The sequence below is a fragment of the Drosophila pseudoobscura genome, chromosome X (genome assembly GCF_009870125.1).
Source record: "Drosophila pseudoobscura strain MV-25-SWS-2005 chromosome X, UCI_Dpse_MV25, whole genome shotgun sequence".
NCBI lineage: Eukaryota > Metazoa > Arthropoda > Insecta > Diptera > Drosophilidae > Drosophila > Drosophila pseudoobscura.
In genome coordinates this window covers 40120142-40140292 of record NC_046683.1, presented here as the reverse complement: position 1 = coordinate 40140292, position 20151 = coordinate 40120142, and the positions used below count along the sequence as shown (strand labels likewise).

The 20151-nt window shown below is 45.7% G+C and overlaps 1 protein-coding gene across 1 annotated transcript in view; it reads left to right on the top strand.

Moving 5' to 3' along the window:
* Positions 1-20151, top strand: part of Atf3 (Activating transcription factor 3) — a 42304-nt gene that overhangs the window by 15367 nt on the left and 6786 nt on the right. The window contains exons 2-4 of the mRNA XM_033384357.1: positions 5445-5490; positions 16440-17467; positions 17554-17646. Of these exons, the coding sequence (XP_033240248.1) occupies positions 17225-17467; positions 17554-17646 (336 nt within the window). The 5' untranslated portion in view covers positions 5445-5490; positions 16440-17224. The remainder of the gene's footprint in view (positions 1-5444; positions 5491-16439; positions 17468-17553; positions 17647-20151) is intronic.

Below are 20151 nucleotides of genomic sequence, written 5' to 3'. Positions count from 1 at the left end.
CAAACACGACGAAGATGATGCCGATGATCCTCTCTCTCCCTCTTGCCTTGAGAATTTCGTTGGTCGAATTTATTGTTGGACATTTACATAGTTTGCCATCGGTTTTTATGGATTTGCAAGGGCCACCTAGACTGCCACTGCCGCTAGTGCCACTAGCCTCTACTAGTTCCCAGGGCCTACCCCAGCTCCTGCTGCCCCCCGCTGTCCCGTGTACCATGTGGAAGGGGGGCTCTGGCGCTGGCTCTCTGTTCAGGTGCCAAATAAATTTCATTGAATCTCTTTTATCGAAAGATCAAAGCCACGCACGAAAACAAAGCAGAAGCATCCAAAATATATTGAGTTTTTTTTTTCTTCGAGGGGAAAAATTCGGAATATTTATAGTTGCAAGACAATGCCAGCTCTGGGCGATTATTCGATGACTTTTAGCCGGGTTTATCGACAAAATTGAAAATTCCATAACTATAAAGGTAGAAAATCCGAATTGGAAAATACTTTGACCATTCGATCCATACCAGAGCCCATAAAAAAATAACCAGTTAAAAGTTAAGAAATATTTAGACAAAATACCAGAAAATAAAAACCAGATAAATGCAAGAAAATACCTGGAACTACGAGAAGAATTTTTTGATTTTGCTGGTCAGAATGGCTCCCAAAAAGAAAATTCTAGAAATAATACCACACCTTCAAATTAGAAAAGCTCTAGGAAAAAATACCAAAAGAAATACTAAAATTACCAGATTAAGGTTTAGGTTATCATAAGTACATATGTATGTATTTGTTCTTGAACTTCCATAGAATTCCATTTATGGATCGATTTTCCCACCACTCTCAGAGGTAGAGAAAAAGCATCAGCCCCCTCGGTCGCTGGCAAATATTGATCGATGGCTCACTCGAAAAACTGAGTCACGGACAACATCCGTGGGGCCACATGAGGTGCTGTTTTAAGGTGGTGCCGCTGTTGCGGTTGTCTATCTGTCTGGGGCGTCTGCTGCGTCTGCGGTCTGCTTCGAGGAGATCGCACAGCCAAAGCCCCCCCCTTCCCCAGGCTGGGAATCCAAGCGGTGGAGAGCAAACAAGCGATCGGGGCACACGATAATTGACGTTCATTATCAATGGGCAAATAATAGAACGAGTCAATCATCCCAGAGCCCTTAGAGTGATCAATGTGGGGCGTGGCAACAAGAAAAAGCTGCAGACGACATGTCGCTTGTTAGCAGGAAATCCAAAAACGGTAGAAGACGAAAAAAAAAAACAAAAAAAAAACGCAATTCCGAAGTCGAACTTTGGATTGTTTTTTTTTTGTTTTTTGTTTTTGGGCATGCGCACTTCCTCCCAAACCTTTTGATTGCCGATCTGGCTGTCCGTTTGTCTGCCTGCCTGCAATTATGCCATGTACTTGTCGTTCCCCTTTGGCCCCTCTCGAAAACCCCCTCTAGACCCCTCTGAGCTCCACTCGTCGCTGATGTTTGTGGCTTTTGCTTTTGTAATGACTTTTTAATGGTCGCCGCCTCGTACTTTGCCAACAAATTGGACTCCGGGCCGACAGGCAATCAATATACCACACACACACACACAGGCAAGATAGAGATGCCACTACTAGCGGTCCGCTGCCACTCCCTCTCTCTTACACTCTTTTATGGCCATATCTTATCGCGGGAGTGGGAGCGAGAGCGAGAGCGGGACCTTCAAGGGCAGTCTGAGGAGGAGTAGCAGTCGAACCGGAAGCATTAGAAGACGACAGAAAAAGCGCCTCACCTCCGAGGTAGCCAAACGGCTTTGTTGCTTGCGCTGTAACCCCCATGGAAGGTCGACTTCGTAGGCCTCTAAGCCTCGGTCTCTGCTTCAGCCACACCCTCGATCTATGGGCTTACATTATAATTATCATTATGGGGTCATAAATCACAGAACCATCTGCATACTCGTATGGGATCTGGGCAATCTCCGAACATTCATTGGATATGGTATCTCAGCGGATCTCCCGCCTTCTTCTACTCCTAATCCTTCCCTCCCAAATTGGCATCCCAGACATATACATTTATTACCCAAAGCGGCCTACAATCTAAATCATATTATCCATAAATTTAGGACCGTCTATCCCATACAAATGTAGGCCATTCTAGGCTTAAAAAAAGCTTTTTTTTAACCTAAAATATCTGGGAAAATATTGGAATCTATTACCAGAAGTAAAAATGGTGTAATATCATCGTCGAAATGTATCTATCGTCTCGGAAGTACAAAAAACCATGTGCCATGCAGTGGCACTGATATAGAGGTGATTTTTCTGAAAAAATACCATAAAATACTAGAAACGAAAAGCAGACAAAGCAGGCAGACAAAGACAAAAAAGTACCAGAGATACTAAATAAAAATAAAAATCATCGATTATAGATACTAGAAAAATAAGAGAAAATAAATAAAGAAATACTGCTATTGCCCTTACATAGTTTTTCCTTGTATTTCCCTCTCTTTCCCACTCTGCATCGAAGGTGCAACATCCAATTGGACTTTGCTTTTGGGGGACTATAATTAAACGATTATTTCGATCGGTTGTCTCAAGTGTGATTTATGTGAAGGGAACACCACAAAACTCTGCGGCTAAATGTAACGATCTCGATGGGATCTTACGAGTACGGGCTCCCTAGCGGTGCAAGCCTTCTGCCTCCTCTGCCTACTCTACACTCTCTGAATATACAGTCGTATGTAGAAGTCAAAGGTTGAAATTGGAAAATTTCTAATTGACAAAAGAACGCGCACGTACAGTGGGTCAAGCGCGCGCGCGTTTTCTCTGTGGCACAGTGCCAATAAAGTGTGCCACCCCCAAGGCCCCCTCGTTGCCTCTTTCGTTTCCGTAGATTAATGAAATTAGACAATCAACCCAGCATCAGAGACAGCGGCAGCCTCTCCAGTACGGTCCCCAGAAAGTGAAAGAGAGAGAGAGAGAGAGAGAGAGGCATGCAGCATTCAAGAAAAAGCGAAATTAAAAATTCACTTAATTAAATAATTTTTAATGTCTCCTGCCATCTCTATCCCTCTATCACTTTGACTCTCCCTCTCTCTCTATACCGAAAAAATACTGAAATTGAAACCACTTTTACTATGGCTTTTATTCGATGGCAGTAGCAGCTGTCGTTTTGTTCATTTGTTGGTTAATTGCCACCGAATGGACATTAAGAAACATTAAGCACTCATTCGACCAGCACTTTAGAGGAGCCCCCCGTCTTTAGAGATAGATTGATCCCCCGCCCCAGAGATCGCTGTCGAAGCAGTCTCAGTTTGCGCCTTTTATTTGACGGCCGATGTTACCTTTGGATGGGGGAAAGGCGCCATAAAACGAGGCACCGATGCACCCTGTAATTACAGAAAATTACACAAAAATAAATGGGAATTGGAATGGGAATGGGAATGGATATGGATATGGATATGGATATGGGATAATGGGAGAACCTTCCTACGATTTGTAACTCTATTTGTACTATATGGAATTTAGCTTCAACTCTCTCTCCCAGAGTGGATTATCCGCTACTGTCAATGTTTTCCCATCTGTCAATCTTCAACAAGCGATTCTCTTGAAACAGTAGCCCTCTCGAGAGTGCAATCAAGCTTTCAGCTTCAATCAGGCAACATTTCAATCCGCTTTTGGGCTTCGCTTTTGGGTCTTCGCTTTCGGAGCAGCAGCTCAACAACAAAATTGCTGTTAATTGCGCTCCTAATTGGCTTTTTTGCACATTTCAATGCGAATCGAATGCGAAAATTCGCACAAAATAACAAAAGCCAAGACCCGAAACGCCGCGTTGCCAGGGAACGGAACGTTCCACCACTCCCCGCGAGACCCCTTTCTCACTCTATCTCTCTCTCTCAGAGTGGCATCTCCGCAGAAGTGTTTCAATACAGAAATTAATGAAATTTATGTGAGCAAACAGAAGATGCAATTTTCGAGTGTAAAGACGAGAATCGATGCAAATGAAGTAGCCGTTCCGTTGAAGGATTTTTTGGAGGAAGCGAAACGTTAAGCCAAAGAAAAAACCGAAAGCAAACACAGACTTCACTTCACAAAACAAGCTGAAGATTTGGGCTACACTTTCTGGTGGAAGGATCGATCGCCCCATTCTATGGAATACCCATTTGCGCAGCGCAAATGAACTGCAATTTATACACTTGTACAGGTTAAAAGATATCCATTCTTGCTTAGATTCGTTAATAGTAAAATAAAAATAATAAAATATCATACAAAATACTAGGAAATACACCAGAACAAGTTTTAAAAAAATCCTATACAAATAATCTAAAAATACTGGCAAATATACGAGAAAAAGTTTTAAAAATATTATAAAATATACGAGAAAAAGTTTAAGAAATATTGAAAAATAGACCAGAAAAAAACTTCAAAATATACCAGAAAAAGTTTTAAAAACTACTAGAAAATACACCAGAATAAATGAAGATATACGAGAACAACTTCCAAAAATACTCGAAAATATACCAGAAAATATTCAAAGAATTCTTTAATATAGTACCAAAATATACTAAAAAAAATACCAAACAACTAAAAATTTATCAAATGTTTCCAGTGACTATCGATAAACGATGAACAATCGATGAACGTTTTAATCGAAGAACAGGCATTCCTTGAGGTGTATGAAAGGCGCTTCGCTTCCCATGGATTACAGGGTATGCAGGCTGTAACAAACGTAAACACACCAGAATTAGCCGCAATTCTGGCCAAATAAACAACGGGTCCCCCTGCCCGTGCCTTCTCTTTTCACTGGGATTTAAGCCAAATTAATGGACAGCCGATGTCCGCTGGTGCTGTCCGCTTAGTGGGACTGGGGCTGCGACTGCGACTGCGACTGCGACTGCGACTGGGGCTGTCTGCTGCTGTGTCGATTCTCTTTCTCTCTTTCGTGTCTTTTGGTTTTCTTCGGGTTTTTTGGCTGGTTTTTATTTTGGCTTCAATTTATTTGCTATTTGCCTAAAAAATTGACGGCTACCTACGCGAGTTTTGTTTTTAGCGTCGGTTTTCTTGGTTTTCGGATTCGCGATGATTCATCCATTCGAGCAGTGAGTACACTGCCGTGAATATTCACTGTGAATACTGAATGTGTGTGGTGTGTGTCGTGCGGGGTCGTTCGCCCAATCAATAATCATCAATCGTCTTTACAGTAAACACACATAATAGATGGCCATAAGCTGCAATTATTGATGAGGGGCACACAGTGGCTCTCCGGTCTCTGTCGAGTCGAGTCGAGTCGAGTCTCGTCTCAATTTCAGCTTCAATCTCGGTCTCAGTTTTCAGCTTCATCTGCAAGTCCTAGCCTCAATTTTAGTCTCAGTTTTGTTTGCAGGGGAAGCCTGAGCCTCGGGCTGCTGCTGTTTGCTCATAAGATTGTTCGCTAATGCTAATCAATGCTAATACTTTTCCATCCCGTTCTCATCTTTCATTTCAGCGCTGAAGTTCAGACATCTGATGCTCGACCATTTGTGCATTTGATGGTAAGTCACAGAGTGCCAGACACTCTCGATTATTTGCCAAGCGATTACTGGGTACGAGTCCCACGTAGGTAGATCGTGGGACATTCTGTGCAGAGTATCCAAGAGAGGAGAACCCCAGATCATGGGGTCTCTTATTGTAAACAGAATCACCTCCCGGTGAATGTGTGATCTCTCTCTCTCTTCATGGCATTGTGTGTCCTTTCACTTAGGGGAACATAGCTTGTACTCATACAAGAGAAGGGAAAGCTAAATCTATAATTTTGTTGGTATTTTGTGGTAGGAATATGTATCTGTTTGTTGCACGTTGCATAATCTATCTTTTTGGTTTTTTTTACCCAAATCACTTTCGATTTTCATGTCCGAAATGTTGCATCTTCGGGCTCCGAGGAGTCCCCGTTCCACAGAGATTTTGTTTATGCCACCAGAGGCTACTGCTCCCGTTCCTGCCGTTTTGCTGCTGAATTTTTGGCTGTTCGAAATGTAAACAATCCATTAAATCTGTGGCACTGGCTATAAACAGTCCACGGAGAGTGGGCGGCGGCGGGGGGGATCCTCCAGCTTCCTCCTCCCGGCCGCCATGAGACACGCACGCAGGCACACACGCATGCCCCACGCTGCCATCCAGTGGCACCACCGAAAATGGAAGTCAAACGAAATCAATCAAAGACATGGAATTTTCAGCACGCAATCAATTCATAACGCAAAATGTGGCATGCGGCTGGGGCATGGGGCAAATGTGCGTCACAAGGTGCGGCAGGCAGGAGGCAATTTTCGTGAGTTCTGTATGTGGCACACATGTGTATGTACACGGCATCTGTGTGTCATGGGTTTCTTGGGGCATTCAAGGGTTTGAGGGCCTCGAGACAATTGGTCGCCAGACGCCTGTCGTGTTTCTTCAGTCTCCTTTTCGCTTACTTTCACACTCTACCTCTCTGCCCTCTCTTCCCCTTCTTTCCTGTCCCTTGTGTCTGCAAATCAATCAAGGAAGAGGAGCCTTCGCCAAAGACAAGAATCTGCCACATTTACTGTCGAGTTACGCGCAATTTAACCTGTCTGCCACTTACCACACACACACACACACACTGCCTCTTGCCACACTTCTTTCTCTCTGTCCCTCTCTGCTTCTCTCTGTGGCGTCTGCTCACTCAATTATCATAATTGCGCTTTGAGTGCGGAACTTTTGCTGGGCTCCAAGGGTCTATCCAATGATAATGTCGGCGCCAGCATTTCCGCCTTTCGTCTATGGTTCGTCCTGCCGCCTGCCGCCTGCCGCCTGCCGACTGCCGCCTGCCTCGTGTCCCCGCTCTCTGGGGCATAATCGGACTGGCATGTCCATGCCCATGTCCAAATGTTGCGGCCTGTTCTGCTGCGGGGGCTTTGTGGCCGCCTGACACGCACAATTAAGCCACACGAAGGACCCGCCAAGGATAGCGCTGCTAGGCCATGACCTCGCTTTCCCCAGCTCTCTCCTGCCTTTCTGATTCCCTCTTTCTACCCTCTCTCCTGCCTCTCCTATTCTCTTGTTTCCGACTCCTTTGTCTCCTGCTTCTAAAAAATCAAATCAAATAAAATCAAAATTTACTACACTTACGCACGGCATCCCTCTCTCTCTCTCTCTCCCTCAATTCTTTTTTTTCTCTCCATCGTGTGTGGAAATTCTGTTTGCTTTTCTGTTTTTTTTTTCCCCCGTTTAGCATTTTCATTTCATTTGATTTCCATTTCCGTTTCGCCTTAATGCACTTGACCTTCAGCCAGCGCCAAAGCTTTTTGTATCTGTGGATGTTTCTTTGTGTTTGTATCTGTGTCTGAATGCCCCAAAACTACAGAATCAGCGCCCTAAGCGAGCAGCAACATTTGGCTGCAATCTGGAAACTGTTTTCGATCTCGTCTTCCACTTGAAATTTCCTCTTTTCCATTTTCTGCTTCGAATTTTGAATTTTCGATTTACTTTGAAATTTTCATGCAATTTGTATTCAATTTTTTGGAGACCGAGCGGCACTGCTGCATGACGAAACCGTTCTGAATCCGTAGAGAATCCAGAGATCAACCGAGGGGCTCTACCGCATGACCCGCGACAAGTTTGCTTCCATCCCCTACGAAAAGGCACACCCCATCGAATCGCTCTTCTTCCTGTTTTCCTGCCGCTGCCGCTGCCTCCGCCTCTGCCCGTCAAAGCCCAACAAAAGAGGACACGGCCGCATGTGTCCTTCTTTTCAGTGTAAATTCCATTAGGATTATATTACCGAAGCCACACAAACAGTTGGCCAAGTTTTCGACTGCCGCTGCCGCTGCTGCTGCTGGCCCATAAAGTAGGGCGCAAGGCATTCGTTTTTACGAGTATTATCCTTGAAGGAGAGACCCAAAGAGCCCGAGCCGGAGACGGAGCCGGAGCCAGGGCCAGAGCGTTGGCTGGCAGCGTTGAAAGTTCAAATGGATTAGGGGCGCCTCCGTTGAAGCCCCGCAAAAGGCGAATGGCGTATGCGAATGTGAATGCGAATGCGAGGGATATTCATATACGAGTGCGTGCTGAGCATTTGGCAGGATATGTGTCAAGGACATCTCACACACACCACCACGAAGCACATGGGGATGAGAGAAGGAGGGGACGACGAGGAGGAGACCCAGAAGTGAGGGCTCTAAAGGGCGTGGCGTGGCGTGGCGTGGCGTTAGATTGAGCATTGGAGCGGATCCCGCATTTGGGACACATTTGTCTTCCGCTAATTGATGTCCCCTCGTACACCATTCCCCTTGTGCCCCTTCCTTGGGCTCTTTTCAGCTCTATCTTTTTGTGGGCCGCTCCCCGAAAACACATACATTTTGAAATTCCGCTTTTGGGGTCACCTCCTGCTAATTTCGAGGAGTGGCCATCTTTTTGTTTTGGTTTTATTTAAGGGACTGCGTTCTGTATCCACTGTTTACTGTACTTCCTCGAGGGCTATTTCCTCGGTCAGACGTGTCATGCAGCAGTGTTCATCGGTTTCCGCTTTGGCACCTGCCCGGAACAAGCTTCATCTTCGTTAAGCCTGCATTTCTTCTGGTGATTTTGCTTCGTTTACACCTCCGTCCTCGGCCTCTTCTACCCAAAGAAATCCTTCGTACTGAAATCCAGACTTAGAGGAGGAGGACCGAGACCCTTGCAGATAGTGTATCTACGGATCCGTGGGCACTTGCAGATAAATCAAGCTGGATCTGGATCCAAGATTCTTTGGATCATGTACAAATCTCGTGGGTTGCATTTCCTTGGAAGCTGGTGCTGGTGCTGGTGCTGCCGCTGTTGCTGCTGCTCGGACTGCCAGCTGGTGGTTGTCTGTGCCCCATGCCCCATGCCACCAGCTGCCGCTGCAGCCACACACACACACACACACTGCCACAGATTCGTTGAAACAAGTGCATGGAACCCACCGCCTTCAACCGCCTCCGCCTCCGCCTCCGCCTTTGGTTCGGCTCGCCAACACAGAAATTTCCATTAGATTTACTTTGTGTCGTACGTATCTCGACAATCGACTCGTTTGTGTATGTGTGTGTGTGTGTGTGTGTGTGCGTGTATCTTTGTATCTGTTTGTGTTTGTGTTTCCATTTTGGGGCCCGTTCTCGATTCTCGTTCGCAATAAATAAACACAATAAACATTTTTAATGCGAATTCCTTCATAAAATCCAAAACCCCCAGAAGATGATGATGATCGAAATGTTGATGATGATGTGTGCCTTCCTGCCCCCCTTCCCTTTTCCCTTCCCTGCCTCCCTACCGCCACCACTCTTCTGACAGCTGTCGCATGGCCGCATCTAGCAGATACATGTGTACGGAAAAGTATCTGTATCTTATTTTTTTCGGAGGTGCGAAAAGTGTTTTAAATGGCTTTAGACGACAAAGCCCCAAAAGCAAAGAGCTTTTCTGCCTATTTTATTATTATTTTTTTTTTTTTTTGTTTTTTTTTTTTGATAAAATTCCACACAGAAAAGAAGGCAAAGGTAAAGGCGGGGGAGAATCATAAATAACAATAAATTTTGGTAGACCAAAAAAACAAAAAAAAACACACACACAGCACTACTGATAATGTCAATCGGGGAGGCAGAAGGAGAAAGGGGTGGAACCGAGGGGCGGGGGGAGGTGGTTTCTCCACTTTAACCAGCATAAATCGCTGTCGTTGTCACAAAATGAATTAGCTGTGGAAATTAATTAGATTTCGTGGACAAATCGAAACAAGAGAAAGAACAGCAGAGAACCAGAGACCCCGAGACCCTGAGAGAGTGACAGAGAGAGGGAGAGAGAGGAGGCATGCCACAGGCACAACCTGTAGATAAGATTCCGCTGTGTTGCGTCCGATAAGACATCTTTTTCTGAACAGCAGAAAATAGCGGAACAGCAGAGCTACGCGACTGATAAGCGAAGACTGATAAAAAAAGACGAAAAGTTTAATGAAAGTTTTTGATTGCAAACGTCCTTGCCCGAAGCAAAGTACAGCCACAGACGCACACACATGAAAAGATACGTAGATACGCAGCAAAACGCAGCAATGGGGAGCAGAGAGGGGAAGCGAAGCTCTGGATATCTGGATCTCTGTAATCGAAGTCTGATTGCGCTTATCGGATACAAGGCATACACTTGCCAGATACTGTATCTACGCATGCGACTTGTGCACTTGCAGATGCACAAGATACAGATATAGATGCAGATACCGTTTGCGATTGCTTCCCTGTGTACATTGTATCACGATATGGGATATGGGATTACACAGTCCCTGAGAAGGAAGCACTTCTCTCCCGTGCTATTCGTGTGGCGTGCCATGCAGCAGCGCCCCTCGGTCGGTAGAGCTGCGCTTCTGCTGTGGCTTTCGCACGGAGAATGATTCGTTTATCGTTATTCCCAAATGTTCCCCTAACCGAAAGGCTCTTCTTTGCATCTGGCAGCGCTCTCCCGTTTTATGCCTCTTCCTCCCCTCGAATCAATTTTCATATACTACATTTATGTATTTATTCATTTCCATTTTCATTTTGGGCTCTCAAATTTAACGCTCAGAACGTGCGTTGCAAATGAAAATGAAAACGTTTATAAACTGTAAAAACTTTGTGTGCCACGCGCTCTCCATGAGTTAATGTGTGTGTGTGCCCCGAACCCTGGCACAGCCCTAGACGTCCGGGAAGGACATTTTTGGGCACTGAAACTGCGGGGACCCCGTCGCATTTCCCTCATTTCCATTGAAATGTGCGAAAATTCTCGGCCGTCTCTGTCCTTCGCTCGCGCAATGTGATCTCAATTTTTATAACATTTTTATGCGTGCCCCAACCCCTAAAAGTCCGTGCCCCATTACCGTTCCGGAGGCAGGGGCTCTCGTGCCCCGTGGCGCTCTTAAGTGAATAATAAATTAATTGAATCGCCACGCGGCCCATTTTTGGAGTCGACTTCGAAGCGGGAGGAGCGGGAGGAGCGGCAGGGCGGCAGGGCGGCAGTAGCGGGAGAGCGGCAGGAGCTGGAGAAGGAGGAGTAGGTTGCAGATACGTACATCTAATGGATCTGTGTTAGGGAATTGTGGAGTCCCACAACCACGTTGCCGTCCCCGTCTATCGTTCTATGCCCCCCCATCGTTCGCTTCGTTCCATAATGTTTTACGGGGGTTCTGTGTCTTTTATCGAAGCCCAACCCCAACCCCAACCCCAATCCCATCCCATGCCTGCAATTAGCAAACTAATCAAAAGACAGATACAAAGATACGCAGATAGACAGATACAGTATCTAAATGTCTAATTAAAGTGTAAATTTCGCTGAAGAGATTCCGATTACGTGAGGGAGGAGCAGGAGGACGGGTGGAGGGCATCAATGACACTTAATTGGAAAACCGAAAGCTGAATGGAAGAAGACAGAAGAAGAACGCCAAGGGATGGGTATATCCCATTAAGGGAACGCGAACGGGCACTTTTTCGTATCCATGAGATACACACCACACTTTTGTGTGTGTGTGTGTGTGTTTGGCTTTGGGCCGGCCAATGCTTTTAATTAAGGCACCCCTCCTGCCGCGGCCGCTGCCTCAGTCCCTGCCCCTGCCCCTGCCCCTGCCCGTGCCCCATCAAAGACCCCCAAAGAGGGGGAAAGAACAACACAGCGATTGTCTCCGGACAATGAAAGTTTATTTTTATGGACACCCCACATACACACGCACACACAAACGTACTTGTAGATACATAGATACAAATACACCCACATGGCACATAGAATCATACGAGGCAGCGCCATAATGGCCCAAAGAACCAACTACTTTCTGTTCTGTTCGGATATTCATGTTGGCAAAGAAAAAGGGAGAGAGGGAGAGAGACAGGGATAGAGAGAGAAGTGAGCTGTAAAAGTGGGAAAAGTTTTCCTTTTTCCCAATTACTTCTATGCGAATGAGTCCGCCAAAAGGATTGCAGATCCAATGGCGATTTCCAGGGTGAGGCCTCTGATATATAAATGTATCTGCGTATCTATAAAATTATGTGGATCAATTGAAGGAAAAAAGACACGGACAATTGTTAGCAGAGAGAGAGATACATCTATACAGTCGAGTGGTTACAGATACATTCAACTTCAGATACATAGATGGAAATCTTGAAAATTAAAGGTCTTAATAGGTACCACATAAAGAAAGATGGTAAATAAACATAGATAAAGATGAAGATACATTGCCAAATGAAGATAAAGATACAGATTTAAATACAGATATCACTATGGAAGTAAGTGCATATAGATGCCACATAAAGATAGATAGATAGACAGGTAGATAGATACACATAGATAACTAGGGATGCAGATACATTCGACTCAAAATATATGGAAATAGGAATAAAGACAGAAAACTACAAATAGATAGATCAATATAAATAGATAAATATAGATCAATCGAGATTAAGATACATTAACATGCAAATATATGTACACATATAGGAGAGATACATACGTATCGATACCGATACGATATCGTGTTCTTAGCAAATGTATCTCATTTGACGAAGATACTTGTGCCGAAATATACTCCCTAAAGATATTCTAGTTGCACCCTTTGCAAACACATACTCGTATGCCTCTGCCTTCCTCCACTTTCTTCGCTTCGTTGATGATTTTCTTTTCTTTTTGGAAATATCTCAGACCAACGCCCTCTTCCTCCTCCTCCTCCTCCTCCTCCTCCTCCTCCTTCTTCCCCCACCGTCTTCCTCTGTCGCGGAACACACAGAAAAACACTTGAAATGCAATTTGCTTTTGTTTCGCTTTTGGCCAAAAACGCCTTTTGACGATCGTCTCCGTGTCCGTGTCCGTTGCCGCTCCATTCGGACGCTCGCTTGCTGTTTTCGTGTGAAATGTGGAGTGCGACTCAGGCACGTACCGCTAAGACGATACTACAATACGATATGTACGAGTATATATGTATGTATATATAGACGACGAAGACGACGCTCGTTTGCATATAATAACTCAAATACTTAATGTATTTATGCGGCGATTTTCACATGGCACGACGCCGCACATGCCGCAAAGGCCATGCGGATTATGTGCGCACGACGCTCTCGCTCCCGATACCGATAACGATTCCGATTTGAATTTGAATTTGAATTTCATGCCATTATGTTTAGCGTAGTGCTGCTCGATTGTGCAATGGGAATATGGAAAATATGTGTAGAATATGTAGATTATCGAAACTGAATACCGATTCGATTCGATTCGCTTCGATCGAATTCCCAGTGAGTCACTCGCCATTACTCTTAGTCGTTTACTCTTACGCTTAGTCGCTCGCACATTTCGGGCTATTTTTTTTTTTTTTTTTTTTGGAGACGTGACCACAGAGTGCCTCCCATATTTATGGGGTTAATTGGTTGCAGTCGCGTTATTGGGTTAAGGCGAAATCGGGCATTGCTCATTCCCTCCCTACTCATTCATGAATACGAATGAGTGAACGATGAGTCAGTCTAAATGCAATTCCTTTTGCTGCTATGTCTGCTATTTCTTTTATCGATCGATATCGATACAGCTTACGTCTAAATTTGTCTGGTTTTAGTACATAAATCGATATGAATCGATAAGTATCGATGGATTCTTAAAATCTGAATCTAATCAATAAACGAATGAGAGAGTTCCATAGTATTAATCGGTTTCTGATTGAAAAATCGATACGTGTCGATACGATTTTAGATTCATTTCAGCGAACAATCAATGAAATTCAATTACATTTATCGATATTTGATTGATAACTTGATTAACAAATCGTTTCGCTTTGTTATTTATGGGTTTTTTCTGTGCTCCCTCCGTGCACAACATCTTTATATCGAACACCATTGCATATTCATGGGGGAACTCCGCTCAGTACAGCCATTCATTTCGTAAGCCTCTGTCGTCTCTTCTCCCTCTCGATCGAATCGGAGGCAAAAACTTGCACACTTGAGGGCAATTCACATGCAACAGAGCCCGCAGATCGCAGCTCGCAGCAGTCGCGCAAATGACTTTATTTGCTGGATGGAATGTCACTCGAGAGCACCCAGAGAATTAGAGAGAGATGGTGAGGGGGGGATAGGGGGCAGGCATCCTGCTGGGCCAACGTGGCGCATGCGCAATCTTAAATCCATACAGTCGGGTGGAGGGGCGGGGGGTTGGGGGTGTCGTCCCCTCTCCTAGCCGTGACCTCAAAAGGCGCAGAGGAGGCCACGCATGCTGTCGCATGCTGCTGTTTGCAGGCTGACATCTGACGTTGACGTACACCGCATTTGGTCAAAATGAGCCACAGACAGACAGAGCCAGGCCTCAGCCTCAGCCACAGCCACAGCCACAGGCACAGCCAAAAGTTAAACCAAAAATCGAAAATCGAAAAAACCAAAAACCGAAAAACCGAATTGAAACGTTTTGTGAGGCGAATGTCAAAAGTGATTTTCGTTGCAACAGAAACAGCCGCAGAAACAGCAGCAAACAGCCACAAACATCAAAGGCTGCAGTGAAGGCATTAAAAGCTCTCTCACAAAACAAAGTTTAAAGCCCCAAAAACAAAAACAAAAGCAAAAGCAAAAGCAAAAAAGAAAGAAAAACTGATTTTTGGGCATACAAAGGTTTTGATACCCTACACGCTACAGGTTCTAAGAAGAAATGCAGTAGAAGAAGTTCAGTACTTATGGGAGATAAAACAGATATTTAGATATAGATTTAGCCCCGCCCCGGAGCAGAAGACTGTTGCCAAACGGCAATGGAAACCATCATGCCCTCCCTCTGCCCTCGGCAGCACTCTGTCCAGGGTATGAGACGAGAGAAACATGCGAAAGTCATAAATCATAATTCTTTATTCTGACTTTATTTTTTGTTGTTCGCTTATTTCGTTCGTTGTTTGGCTGTTGACTGACTTTTGGGGCTTGCCACAGGATAGAGAGAGAGGGAGAGAGGTGTAGGGTGCTCGGGGATAGAGGGTAAAACTTATAGAGCATGTCTCTCGCACACACACAATTCTGGCCATATGATAAATGAGTCAAGGGGGCAGCAAACAGCAAACAGCAACACAAAAATGAGATTTTTGTGTTCTGGATTATGGCCCCCATACGCTTTTGAAGTTTTTTTGACAGCCTCAATTTGCATTTTGAGCGGCAGGCAGGCAGGCAGGCAGGCAGTACCAACCCCCCACGTCCCCAAAAAATTTAACCACAAGAGTCGTCCCCTCAGATCCACAGATCGACATCGACATCGACATCGACCGCTGGCCGTCAGTCGCCTGCTCCTCTCTGATTATCATAGTTCCATAATTTGCGAAAAACCGCAAGAGAAATTCCACAAGGCACTGGAAATGGAGTTGATATGCATAAGAACTGGGGGAATACCCTAGAGGGCCGGTATAAATGGACATTCGATCTTTATTGAAAGTTTGACCCATTCTTAGGTTAATTTTTAGCTAGAAATCTCTCACTTTTTCGAGAAAAACCATCTAGGGATTGCAATAATCCGATCGGAACAGGAAAAGGCTCTTTCTTTCTTACTTTCCTCCCTGCAGGTCCCTTCCCATTGCCCCTTTCCTTCCTCGTTTTGGTAAAAAACTTGACCGACCGAGGGGCGCTGCTGCACGACACGATCTATTGTCCTTCTACATGGTGAAGGGTCGCTCCTCTCCTTGAAACTTCCATTGAATAAGATGATCTATCACTGAGGAATGTCGCCGACCGAGGGCCACTGCTGCGTGTTCTTTCTTCTTCAGGAGTGAACTAATCTTTCATTACTTTCAGAACTTTGTTTACCATTGCGAAAACTGTGTGTTATTCAGGAGAAGCTCTAATTTGTTACCTCTTTCCTTGAAATGTCCATTCAAATGGATGGATGCCTGACGCGAGACACGATCTATGTATTCTTTTTCTTCTCTTGGTTCCCATTTCTGAGATCTCTCTTTCCTTTTTGGGGCTGAGGCGCAGCTGCAGCGGCGCTGCTGTTGCTGCCTGCCTGGAGAGGTGCTTCGGAGTCAAATGAATTCAACGGATGATTGCCTTCAATTGCAATTCAATTCGATTCGGTTTCAATTGGAATTCCTATTATTCTCTGTGTCTCTCACCTTCACCTCTCGGAGTGGCCAAACCCGCAAGGAGGAATGCAGCCCCGAGCTGCATTTTGTGGCAAAAGTGTGCCTGGTCTTAATTAAACGATTAACGGGGCACGTTAATTGAGGCGTCTCCCAATAGAGGCGGCCGCATGCAGCGAGTGTTCGGGGTGCGTGATCAATCACGAGATCCGTGAGCCGAGATTCGCGAAATGTGAAATGTGATTCTCGGACCCGGGGACTCGTACTGGGACTTACATAAATCAATTTAGTTGAGTTTACTTTATAATTTAATTGCTTTTGTTTATACGTACACGTACACGTACACGTACTCTCTCTCTCCCTTGCTCACTCTTTACTCACTCACTCACTCACTCTCTCACTCTCTCTCTCTCTCTCTCTCTCTGTTTTGCTCTCTCTTTCTTGCAGATTCGCTGTCAAACCGCCGGCTGTTCGACATTCAACGCATTCGTACGGGCCCCACGATCTGAGCAACAACACGACAGAGCAGAGCCCCCCCAGAGATCGGATGGTACCGCAGGAACCAGAAGTCCAGCAATGATGATGATGATGGAACCACAAATCTCCGCTAGAGACAGAGCCAGGAACAGTCCTAACTACAAGTGAAAGAACCCCCAAGAACCCCCAAAACATAAAATATATATATGTGTGATAATTTCCCCACAAACAAAACAAACACAAAAGAGAAGAGAAACAGAAAAGAGAACAGAATAGAACAGAACAGAACAGAAGAGAAGAGAGGATTGGGGTAGAGACAGTGGACACCCGCGAGTGTCGGACCAAAATACTATATTCGAAATATATATATAGTACATCTGATATATATATATTCTACAACAACAAAAAAAACAAAAGCGAAAAGAGAGAATTGTTTAAACAATAAGCAGTCCAACAAATGCAACGCGTAGGTCTTCAACTGTGATTTAAGCATACAACAAACAACAAAAAAAAAGAGAGCACATTAATAATTAGATATAACGATATTTAGCGATATATACTTCGAAGATATATCGATAAACAAGAAGAGATATAAATCGAAAGTGTGTTGTGCGGTTTTTGTGCAATTTTTAAGTTTAATTTTTTGAGTTTAGTTTTTGTTTTCGCTTCCATCGATCAACGTTCAACGATAACCGATAGGGGACAAACGATAGCACACATATAATCGATTGACCAAACAACCCATAATCGAAACCATGTTCAACTCAAACATACCCGCCGCCTCGCTGCTCAGCATCGAGAGCAGCGGCCTTAATCTGGGCGCCCACACCCCCAAAACCCCCGAGATCCTCAACTCCCTGATCGCCATGACCAATCCCTTGGACAACTATAGCTTTGCCACTGCGGCTGCCGTCTCTGCGGCAGTCTCGGCCTCATCCGCCGCCTCCACGCCCGTCGTCAGTGTCAGGAACTTCAATGGCCATCCAACCAATGGACAGGTGAGTGTCCAGCCCCAAATGTCCCTCCACGTTCCACGCCACGTATACTCAATTTTGTATCTCTCCCTCTGTGTGTTCCATTGCAGTTGCATTCGCAGGACAGCAGTCATTCCAGTTGCTCGGCCTCGCCGCTTGATTCGCCAGCGGGTGGGACTGCCACCATGCCCAGTATGCAACAGGTAAGGCCTGAGTGAAGGTTGATTCTTCTTTGTCCTATATTCAGTCGTGCAGCAGCGCCCCTCGGTTGGGCCTTAGAGCTTCAATTGTTCCCCAATTTTCCTGCACATTGCTGAGGCTCTCGTGCTGAGGCTTTTTGCAGGATTTGGATGCAAATTGAAATCAATCTGATTCTAGATTTCATTCAGATTCGGGACCGACTGCCAGTATCCGTACTTCTGCCCAATTTGTATCTTTATCTCCGACAAAAGAACAAAACTGTTCATTCTATTTGGTTCAATTTGTCGTTTCATTCATGAGAGACGCACGAGAATGGATGACTGGTTGTGGCGCATCGCCCACGCCCACGTCCGCGCCCACGCCCACGCCGACTGCCGCCGCGCACGCCGTGCAAAATCCGGAGCCCACGCACTCTCGTGGCCATTGGCCGGCGTCACCCACCTCCACCTCTGCTTCCACTGACATGCACTTTAACGTGAGCATTTGCCCCTGCCCCTGCCCCTGCCCCTGCCCCTGCCTCTACGCTCCACGTTGCGACGTCGTGTGGGCGTCAATTGCGAAACGCAGCGCCGAGAATTGATTTCACTTTTGCGGCGGCATTCGGAGTATCTGCATCTCGGTGCTGCATCTCCAGTATCTTTTTTGTTCGTTCGTACGGGTATCTGTATCTCTCACTCTCCACTAACGACTGACATTGGCCTTAATGAGGCCCGTAACCAACGGGAGAAGGGGGGCCGCCGCTGCTGGGTGTCAACGATTAATTCAAATGAATAAAACACTTGCTGCGGCACCAGACGGCAATTAGATGCGACGATCGATGCGATCGTCAGACGCATCATCCATCCATCCATCCATCCATCCAGCAGCAGCAACAGCAACAGCATCCCGCATTCCGCTCTCACTAATTGGCAGGTGGCATCGCCAGACAGAGATGGAGAGAGGGAGCGAGCGAGCGAGCGAGAGATGACGAAGAGTGTCTGTGTATCCCCAGTATTAGTATCTGTAACTGTGCATCTGTATCTTTGTGTGTGATTTATGATTATTACTTCAAACAAATTTATAGGCAGCGCAAGTTTTAATTGCCGGACGAGTGGCTCGAATCGTGGCGCACTTTTCACAATTTGTTTTCCAACAAATTTCCCATAAATTATCGAGCCCTTTTCTGTGCAGATACTCCCCTCATTCACTTGTTTCTCATTAGGCTCCTAATCGTTTACCATTCGTTTGAAATTCAATTAACGACTGATTAATGGCACGTTTCACGCGGCATGCAGCAGCGCCCCTCGGCGGTTTCAGTCAGCTCTCTCACTGAGTACCACATGCAGGATATCCCGTGCACATCCGTTCGAGTCAAGAACTTTCTGTGGAAGAGCCGCCCCGCCCCGCCCCGCCTCGCCCCCTCCTTTGGCTCTGCAGTGCAAATATTTGCACAAATGTTGCCGAAAAAAATGCACAGTAAATGTATTAAAAAGTACTGCAAATATTGAAACGAATTTGGGGTCGAGAGACGAGAGACGAGAGACGATGTGCAAAAGTGCAAACAGACCAAACAAAATGCAAATTTACGAGAGCCCCAAAAAACGTGGACTCTTGGCAAAGAAAGGCTCGTCTTGGGATGGTCTACTGTCGAGTGTCTGTCAGAGAAAGAAGCGAGAGAGAGCGGTGGCTGCTCCACCTCCAACCTGCCCGACTGAACGGGCAGTGTTGCACAACAAGAGACTTGGCCACGACGACCATATGGTCATCGATTCAGTTTCCGATTCAGATTCATTTCTGTTTCGGTTTTCTGGCGGCTGGCGGCTGGCGGCTGGCGCATGCGATTATTATTATGATTGCGGCTCTTTTTTTGACTTCGTCGCTTTTTAAACACACAATTTATTTATCTGATTTCTGGGTCAATAAATAAGGCGGCCACGTGTGCCTAAAATTCAAATGAACATCGAACAGTGTACCTCCGCAAGCGGCCCCCGAAAATTACGAGCAACAGAAGCCAAACGAAATCGAAATCGAAGTCGAACTCGCGGGAAGGGCAGAAGTAGGGCGGGCACTGCGTCGAGTGGCATCTGAACAATTTCTCGAGCAGACAACAAACAAACGGACAAAAAAATATTGGGGCGCAAAATATTGGGGCCGCTGCCTGGGGAGGGAGAGCCCCCGACTTGCGTGCCGCCTGGTCGACGTTTCAATGAGCTGAAGATTGAGAAGATGGTCCCAAAAAGAGTGGGGTCCGAGGGAGCCAGAACTCCACTTTGGAGTCCCCTGATTAAGTCCCGCATTTGGCATCTTCGTAGAGCACTGGTCTATCATTTGAGGAGGTTCTCCATGGGGCAACATCTTGGCCCCAGAGCTTTCGCTCTCTCCCAGAGTGGCTTAACACACAGATCTTGGCAGTACAACCTGCACTCTTCCTCTAGCTTGACAGAAGAGGGCGAACGGTGGAGGGTGAAGGAAACTCTAAAGGGTTTTCATTTGGGGTTTTCCGCTTGCATTGGAGGGCATCTGGCAGT